The 9,917-nt window shown below is 41.0% G+C and overlaps 1 protein-coding gene and 1 long non-coding RNA gene across 6 annotated transcripts in view; both read left to right on the forward strand.

Annotated features, from left to right (window-relative positions):
• LOC138043548 (uncharacterized) overlaps positions 1-9,917 on the forward strand; it is a 45,699-nt gene that overhangs the window by 18,750 nt on the left and 17,032 nt on the right. For 3 of the 5 annotated variants that reach the window (XM_068889874.1, XM_068889875.1, XM_068889876.1), the window contains 2 exons: positions 7,278-7,381; positions 7,889-7,945. In XM_068889874.1, the coding sequence (XP_068745975.1) occupies positions 7,278-7,381; positions 7,889-7,945 (161 nt within the window). The remainder of the gene's footprint in view (positions 1-7,277; positions 7,382-7,888; positions 7,946-9,917) is intronic. The other 2 variants (XM_068889878.1, XM_068889879.1) reach the window with 1 other exon arrangement.
• The window catches only part of LOC138043554 (uncharacterized), a 6,779-nt gene continuing 5,860 nt past the window's right edge, over positions 8,999-9,917 (forward strand). Inside the window, exon 1 of the long non-coding RNA XR_011131284.1 lies at positions 8,999-9,539. This is a non-coding gene — a long non-coding RNA (uncharacterized lncRNA). The remainder of the gene's footprint in view (positions 9,540-9,917) is intronic.

The following is a 9,917-nucleotide window of genomic DNA, read 5'->3' on the forward strand; positions in this document are numbered from 1 at the left end:
CAAGTGTTCCCCAACTGCAGCATTGCGCCGAAAGTCGTAGAGCACCAAATTGGTCTCTCCTTCATATGGGATGGGCCCTCAAGACCGGCCAAGCGTCAAGAGCGCGATTTACCGACAAGCAAAAGAACTATCTACTGAACAAGTTCCTTATCGGAGAGCAAACAGGCAAAAAATTGAACGCTTCTTCAGTTGCCCGCTCAATGATGAGCGCAAGAGATGAAAATGGTGACCGCTTGTTTACCAGCAATGAATTCTTGACAGGCCAGCAGATCACGAGCTACTTTTCCCGTCTGGCATCTAAGCGTGCGCTCCAAAGCAGCCACTCCTCCCAAAGTGAGTCTGATGACGAAATCGCAGAAGCTGAAATGGTTTTAAGCGACTTGAGGGGAGAAGTTCTTGAAAACGTCCAACCTCTCCATCCCATCAGCCTCGAACACTACAATTTATGTGAACTGATGGCTCAAGCCAAACTGTCAACATTCGCGATTTCAATGCTTAACAAAATATGCGACCACTTTGAAATCCCCACAGGTGATATAAAGGGAAGAAAGAAAGCGCCCTACCTGAGTCGAATTGAAGAGTTTTTGAAGAAATGTAGGTGCTGTTCACCATAATTACATGTATCTCTTTTTCGTTTTGTATAATGTGGTATCATGTAGAGAATTTTAAAGCATAAACATGACGTGGTCACACTGGGGCTGCAAAAATCCAATAAAATAGAAAGGAACGGTTTTGTAATGCACAAGCAAGTAAAAATTAGCGGTACAAACGAAGGCCGTTTCGGAGTCGTTATGACACCATTTTCAAGATGAAAGAAACTGTCAGAACAAGATTAACATAATAAGATAATTAATTACATGTAATTTCACGCAAATAGTTTCGCCCGGATTGAGTCAGATTGGACATTTAGGGTGCGTTCGATTGGCCCTATTCCGGAATAAGAATACGTGGAGTGATGATTTAAAACGGTATGTCTGGCGCTTTTAAAACAACAAGGATAATAAATGTATGTTTAAAATAGCGTTTTAGCAAGTGTTTGATAATTTTAATGTGAACCTCCGTAAAAACGAAGGATCTCTAACTTCTATTCCATGTATGCCTATTCCGGAATACGGTCAATCGAACGCGCCCTTAGAGGAGGGAGTGAATGGGCTTAACCGACTAGCGACAAAGGGCTAGAAAATACTATTGACTACCAAGAAAACGAGGGAAAAATTACCGACTAGCGACAAAAAAATTAACTGGGATTTACCGACAACCGACAAAGGTCGAAATTTTTAACCGACAACCGACAAAGTAATAAAATTTTAACCGACAACCGACATGCGGACCCCCTCCATTCAGACCCTCTTAGAGATGGTGACAAGTCTCTATTAAATAAGTAATGTTCCATGTACTAAACAATCAAAGACGGAAAACTGTTTGGCAAGGTCCGGTTCTTATGTTTATCCAGACACTGGTGTAAATGCCGCAGTGTATACCCGACATAACTCGCACCGCACAAGTCCCGTGTAAAGACTAGAAGCTGCTGACTTACAAAAGATGGATTTTACTCTTGCACTTTAAACACTTGCGGCTAATTAGAGCTTCGTCACCATCTCCAGTGCCCAATCAGACTCAATCCGGGCGAAACTACATGCGTGAAATTACATGTAATAGATCTTTCCCGCATTTCAACAAACAATGGTACCGAGTCGAGGTCAGGGTGGACAAACTTACAGCAAATGTATGAAGATGTCCACCCCCACCTCGTTCTGGTACTATTGTTCGAACGCACTGAAGTGGAATGCGAGAAAAGTCTATTAATTATTTTATTATGTTAGTCTTCTTCGACAGTTAACTTCCTATCTTACAACTTGAAAATGGCGTCATAAAAACTCCGAAACGTGGTTCATTCTTATCGCTATGGGAAAATGCTAGTGGCAAGCTCCCCGAGCTAAGATCTATATTAACTTATCAACTTATCGACATTTACTTACGTCCACACATGGTATTTAAAATGAAAATAGTCGCCATCGAAAAGGATGGAAGAAAAAAAATTTGTTGTGGTATTAGCAAGAGGTTCCTGGTCTTGAAGGCTGTGCGTTACAGCCGTTTATCAAGGAGCGTCACGGACTGACGTTACCCTGACTTGAAGTCGTGACCCTTGACCAAGTGAGCCATGAAGTTACTTTCCGAAAACAGAACCTGGACTGCAGCATCAAATGGACAACAGCTGTCAACCGCTGGACGGCATGTAAAAGTAAGTCATCGTTTTTAAGCTGTGAAGTAGAGTTTAGTGCAATAACTTCATTCAAAACCTGCGTTTTCGGCTTAGATAAGTATTTTCGCGTGAGAATCAAGAAAACGGGAATATGCAAATGAGATTAAATTTCAATGAAACTGAGCAGATTTCGAAGGCGTTTTATAAAGCGCTCGCTTAAAAACCCAGACCGATTTTTATATGCTGTTTAAGGAGAGAATTTAGACACGTTATAAATATAATATGAACTCCATTTAACACTGGCCACATATAAAAAAATCGCATTGTAATTATAAGGTGAAACTAGATTTGTGGAGACTGCCGTGAAACCCTGTCAAGTTTTGTGCTTTCTCGAAGCAAGAAACGTCATCTACAACTAAAAAGTAGGCATAAATAAACTGCCAAATATTCCTTCTTTTAAATTAATAAGTTTTTTTCCTGATGATTTGGGCTTTACTACTTACGCAAAGACATTTACGCGAATGCCAATTTTTGCGAGCGGGAGTGCGAAAATCGATTTTCTTAAATAATTCGAAAATTCAGCCGTATTTTTAGAAAGACAACCCGAAACCTTTGAAAACTCGTTAATACCTCTTTAGAAATCGAAAATAAAGATTGGTTTCATTTTTGACGGTGGCCGCGATTTTATAAATTTTGCTCGATATTTCTGTGCATTCGCTCTTAAGTACTATTTTGAACTTGTATAATTATTATATAAAAGGGGACAAAGGGGAGGACTCCTCTCTAGTTTGGCACACACATTAGACGTGAAGCTAGGGTCATCGGTCACTTCAACAGAGAAGATTCCTTGTTCGGTCCACACAACAAATTGACAATGTTTCAGCCCACTTACAAACATTAGTACTTTGAAGTTGATTTCAAAGCAAAACCGTCACCATTTGTGTGTTACGTTAGATCGCACTTAGTATCTTCTTCATTTCATGTTTCTGGTTTATTTCATTATCGCCTCCTCGTTATGTAATTTAATTAAGTTTAGTCTCGGATTACGGTATATTTGAGGGGGTCTGAGTAAATGATTGAGTTTATATCGCTGTTGTGATCGTGATCGTGCTATCCCAAGCTTTACATATCCATCGCTGTGTTTTTTTTTTCCAAGTACTTAGGAGCTTCACCAAAGTAATTCAAAGTTTAGGAGAGTAACCAAAGTTTAGGAGAGTAACCAAAGTAATTCAAAGTTTATGTTGTTTCCATATGCTTGGTTTAGTTGCTTGTTTCTTTTTACTTATGAGTTTCCCGTCGTATAAATTATGTTAAATCGCTTCATCGCTATTCATCTATTGTATTTAGTTGCGCATTATTCTTAGTTGTGTTGCGTTTTTTAGTTGCCTTTCAGTTCGAACCGTAATCGTTTATCATCACAACCACATCGCTACTCTGCTACTTGGGAATAAATAGTGTTAATTTTCATTGACGATTCTGCTCGTGGTGGTTCACGTTACGCATTCAATTTTGCTCCTAATCTACAAAGCTACGCTATCCCGTGACCTTTCGAAGGTCACACTGTGTTGCCACCGATTTCCAGGGTGAAGAATCAGTGTTAGCTTCTTTTGGGTGAAGATCCCTGTGCTTCCAGTGGCACTTATATTCTACAGTGCTCAGTGGTCCTCAGTGTTCAGTGCTCAGTGTTAGAACACTGGCATTTCTGAATATTCTGAATATTGTCACTCCAAGGAATGGCTTTGACTTTGCAATCCAAAAGCCCTAAGAGATCAATTCCAGGTTGTGGTGGGTATGGCTCACAACCCACTTACATGCATTGCAAGCACTGACTTCATGAAATAGCCCCACTCTCTGGCATTTTAGGGTTCCATTGTTTGTTTACAATTTCTGGGATGTTAGTGCTTATGCTATTCTCTATTTTCGAATTCCCCATAGTACATTTCATTTTTCCCCCAAATAAATTTTACATAAACTATGGTTTTCAAATATTCCCAAGAGCATTTAAAAACAATAGTTTATGCAAAATTGGGGGGGGGGGGGGAGGGCAAACAAAATGTATTATGGTGCGTTAAAAAATGGAGAATGGCTTGTACCAACTTTGTGACATTTTTAGCACTATCAAGTTTTCTTGAGAAGACTCTCTTGCACTTTGAAGCGGTTATGAACCCCAGTCCTCATATTGCCATTGCTTTGTCGTGGCGCTTTCAATGTACTGAAAGACAACAACTTCCAAAACTTCTTCCATCAAAATGTTTGCTTTAGTCTTAGAAGCTCTTGTAGTTTGTTCTTAATTCGTTAATACCACTCCCATGCTTGTTTTCATTTGATTTAGCAGTTTCATCAACTTTATCTGTCTGCTTCTGTAGCTGGTAATTGGCACATTACCTCTCATCTGGCAGATTAGTGTCTTCGGATGCAGGGACACTGATCTATGACTATATGTGTTCAATTTTTTTTTGGAAGGGGTGTTTTACTTTCTCAATCAACAAATCCTTTTCATGAAGCGCTTCACTTTGGCTACACTCTCATATACATGGATACACTCCACATTGCAGAAATTCCACATATTAAACCATCAGTAAATAAGCGACAATCACGAGGCTCTCCCAAAAGGGGTCCTTGTTCCCTTTAAATATTTGCTTGGGTTGCCTTGTTTTCCCAATTACTTTCAAACTTGTTCCCAGCTTTCTGATCTCTAAAATTGTTCTAAATTGTTTATGCTCCCTTTTTCCCTAAAATAGTTTGACAGCAGCTAGCCCAGTCAAAATGTTTTCGAGTAGTACTGAGGCAAGCTGGCTATAGTAATAGGCAGGAGAGGCCTTCGGACTCTGCTGTAAGGGCCGGAGCCCCTTGCATAGTTTACAGTGATAAACAAAACCTCGAAACAACCTCATCCTGAATACCAAGTCTGACAAATGTGAATTTGAAGTAAGCGGCAGATATTGTGTTGTAGACGGCCAAATAGCCGACTGCCGGCACATATTGACTGGGCTGATCGTCGTTATTGTTTCCCAGTTCAATGAGCCATGTTCCCTTATTCCCTAAAACCCCTGGGAGGCCGGTCTCAATCAACGAGGGACTTGTAAGCGGTGAGGCCCTGTTTGTCGTATTCAGTGTAGTGGTACATTAAATGGATAACCGAATGGCGCCTAGGAGTTGAAATTGTTCATGATCTTGACTTCATCGAAAATGGATTGGGATTAATAACTTGTCTGCATCGTCGGTTTTGTCTTTCTACTAATATAAACGTCATTTGATTCAACTGCAGCGGCGATTTCTATCAGCGAAGACTTCAAAACCGTAAACGCGCTCAGTGAAACTCCATGCTCCTGCAAATATTTATTGAGTTCTGCGATATTTCTGTGCGGAAGTCCCTCTTTAATAGTCATCTGCTTAGACATGTTGAACCTGGAACTGTTGCTAACAGGACTGCTTGCTGAAGTTCGCTAGACTTATTCGTCGTTTTCGAACTAGTAAAGGCCCACTGACAGAGGAGGCTAGATTTACACACACTCGAATCACATTCATTCTGTTTCGTTACTGACCTCAAAGTGCACAAATATATGACAATTTAATACATGGAGGTATTTGTAATAACATAATGCAAGGAATACATTTCGTTTTCGTCCGCCTAGCGATCCTAGCTGTAAAAAACCTGACTCACCCCCGTAAATCTTGTCGACATAGGAGAGTAAAACTATCGCGTTCCACACCAAATCATAACCATGGAAGTAACTAGTGTCTCTGTTGGGTCACTTCAAAGTCCCACACAAAAAGAAACTAACATTCATATGTCCGATCTGCTCGAATGTCCGAACTTTCGCGGTTTGTTTACACAAAACGTCACATGATACTACATGTGAAAGCTGACGCTCAAAAAGTGAATTAGCTATTAGAGACCTTAGATCGAGGTTTTGCGATCTTACCACAAACGGCAAGCCGCGGTTTGCAGTTGGCGGTTTCATGTTAGCTGTCTGCCCATATTTGGACTTAAGGTTCGCGGGTTAAATAGCCGGCTGCCATGTTTGTTTTCATTCGTTCGTTCACTTCTGTTTTAGCTGAGAAAAGTAAAGTCAAGTCTCTGCTTACGAGCCAGAAGGCCCATCAGGCCGGCACTTACTAGGAGTATTTCTACTCCCCCCTGGATAGGATGCTAGTCCATCGCAGGGTTATCCCCAGCATTAAATTCGCCGGTACCCATTTATACACCTGGGTGGAGAGAGGCACCGTGAAAGTAAAGTGTCTTGCCCAAGAACACAACACAATGTCCCCAGCCAGGACCCGAATCCGGACCACTCGATCCGGAGTCGAGCACTCTAACCATGAGCTAAATTCAAAATGGAGAGAGAAGAAAAATTGCAAAGAAAGATGCAAATTACACAAACACAGTTTGAACAGAACCCCAGTGATGAAATCGAAAATATTCTTGCAGAATAGTCTCGAACTGATTGCAATAACGGGAATTTGTTTTGAGGTGACGTTCTCGTTTCCGTTCCCGTCGTCGTTGCTAAGGCTCACTAGGGAGCTTACGCAGAACGACGACGCCGCCAACCAGCTGCGGGCCCGGGTTGCTCGAAGCATGGTTAGCGCTAACCGGCGTTAAATACCATGGAAACCTATAGGTTTTCATACCTCTTAGTCCACGGTAAGCGCTAACCAGGCATCGAGCAACCGGCCCTTAAACGTCGCCTAAATACATTATTTCCTGTTAATGTAACAATTTCGTTATAATCCTAAGTTGTTCAAAAAGGAAAGTGTGTATCAACATTGCAGGACTAAAATTGGCATGAACAGTGTGGTTGTTTGGGAAAAATTATAAAATGTTTCATCAGGTTCTCAAGTCCTCTGCACAACCTCAAATTTGGTCAATTCACGTCGTTGTCAGGACGAGGACGCGAAGAAATGTACCAAAATGCATAACGCACGTGCAGGGCGTGCAGAGCTTTTGATTTTGCTCATTAAACCCATTGTTTTGTGGCGTTCCCGTAGCCGTCATCGTTGTCCTTGCGTAAGCTCCCTACTATTGCGCCGGAGTCTTCCTCAGTTAGTAAATTACACTTTTGTCCCATTTTAGGCATTTGCTGCTCAAGATGATCACGGCACAGAAACTGACATTAAGCATTTTTTTTGGTGCACTGTTGCTGTTGCTGTTGAGGCATTACACAAAGGTCCCTAATGGTGCGTAAAATAATTTTTGTATAGCGATATTTCTTTTACGGTTTTCAAACATTGACGTTACATTTCTTTTGATATTCGCATTTGCCAACCACCTGCAATTAGGTTCTGGTTGTCATATTAATAGCAATGGCTGGAGTCACGAGAAACATCGGTATAGCGCAGAAAGTTGTTACATCTTTGGTCTCGGTTTATCCCCGCCCTCAAAAGAAGAGATCACTCCGAAATCGGGAAATACGAAGACGAAAGTGATAAATAGAAGGCGTGTCCGCTGGGTTTGTTTTTGTTAACTCTGACTAAATACTTTCCTTACTAGATTGAACATTGGCTAAACTGACTGACCAATCGACTAAATGACTGTCTCACGCATTACGTATCACACACGTATCACGTATTGCGTGAACAACTGAGTGACTGAGAGAGTGTCTGACTGACTAATTTCCTGATTGTCTAGGCTTTGTTGCTGGCAACATAGCCAGTGCTAACCACTGATAATTTCTCGGTTGTCAGGGTATCTAACGTTGGCAAGTACTGATCAATTGCAAGCCTCAAGTAACCAGCGATCAGGTATTATTTTCGTTATGCAGGGGGACGACGGAAAATAGAGCCTGACCCAACACTTCAATGGGACGTCTTCCCCCCACTTTTTTGATTGATTGACATTTTTTAACTTCAACCGATGAAAATTACTTCCACAGCGTGATACTCGCGAGTTCTCGCGTGTGGGTGATGTGGAATGAAGAAGGCGCCATTTTGTTTAGCGAGAGGCTTGACACATCCACACGATTAATTGTTGTTGCGAACTGTTGACTATTTTGATCGTATGGGAAGCGCTTATGACAAATTTGTGATCGTTGTGACAAATTTGTGATCAGTGTGGCCCAGTGGTTAGGGCGCTTGCCTTGAGATCCGGAGTTCCTGGGTTCAAGACCCGCTCTGACCACTCGTTGAATTTGATCCTGGTAGTCCCTGGTTCAACTTCCCAGCCGCACTTGTAAATAGCCAACTGGTTTGCCTCCGGCCAGTTGGGATTCTTAACAGTCGTTGTTGTTGTTTTCTGTTGTTTCGTTGATTGTTTCATTGGCCCTGAAAAGCCCCTATGGGGAGCGGTCAATTAAGTATGTATGTATGTATGTATGTATGTATGTATGTATCGTTGGGTAAAATAGATGGGTTTCACGCGACGTCATCGCGCCATGTTGGTGGAAGAAAACAAAAGATCTCTCATTAGCGTCTTTTGTTTGTCCACCAGAAGTCGTTTGTTTCTCTGTTGTGACTAGTGTGTCCAGAGATTGGTTGAAAACGTCCTATAAGGCCAGATTTCCTACCTCATTATGCATACGCTCCTTTGTTTCAAGAAAACAATAGCGATAACAATAGACGCCCTTTGGGTCTGTGGCGCTTTTCTTGGAGGTTTTTTTCTAAGTCCATAGACCGAATGCATAAATGGCGGTCAAAAAAATATTCTTTTGTTTATGTGCTAATTAGCCTCACTAGCCTCGTTTGCATGGACAAAATACAAAAGAAATGATGCTTGAGAGCGAGGCTAGTGAGTCTCATTAGCACATAAACAAAAGAATACATTTTTGGCCACCATTTATGCGAGTGACATCATGGGTTTAGGGCATATTCTTGTAATGTAATTCTATTATAAAACCGACTTATAAGCTGCATAGCCAATTTGTTTTTTCTGCCATTGAACATTGGGATGGTCAAACCAAGTAAGCTTAATTTTGCCTTAATTTTGTCTCTCTTTATAACCATTTTTATAATGGAATTATATTTGGCTGTTTATCGTAGGGGCTATGTTTGACAGGTTGTATTGGTAGATAGCTTTATTCAGTGGATGAGTGGTATTTAAACACTGGCTGGCTAATTTTATGATTAATTATCCACTGGAAAAAAGTTATCTGCAATTTCAACAGAATGTCAGTCATAGTATATCTTGTTTTCCTAGATTTATGATAACTTTTAATACATGCTCCCAGCTGAGCAGGTTTTCACATTTAATTAACAATATGTTGAATGCATTAAGATATCTTACTCACAGAACTCAAAGTCCGGCAGATGTTAGCTTTCTGAAGTTCATACATTTTGCAGGAATGATTTTCCAAGCAAGGGGATATAAAGCCTAGCCTCAGTGACTTAAGTTTAAAATAAGGTGGGCTAATCCTAAGGTAATCATTTTCCTCGCGATCTGAAAGCTCATCAAACAGCATGGCTTGGGAAATCCTCTGTGGGCAAGGGGGCAATCATGGTTTCAGATGTTTCATAGAGGACATGTTTGATGGCTGGAGGTCTCCAAAAATCTTCTTCAAGATTTCTTAAACAGTAATAGCAAGCCTTGCTGATGACAGAAAACACATTTGCATGGTATAGCTTATTGCTGTTGGCCACTATGGTCTCAATGACGTGTTTGGAGAATCCATGTGATATTGTTCCACTTTTGTCGAACAGTGATATCTTTGTTTGCCCCTCAAGGCTTGTTCTCACTTCAAACAGTGCACTACGTAAACATTGCTGTGGCAAGCCGTTTGTA

This window comes from Montipora capricornis, chromosome 3 (genome assembly GCF_036669925.1).
Source record: "Montipora capricornis isolate CH-2021 chromosome 3, ASM3666992v2, whole genome shotgun sequence".
Lineage (NCBI taxonomy): Eukaryota > Metazoa > Cnidaria > Anthozoa > Scleractinia > Acroporidae > Montipora > Montipora capricornis.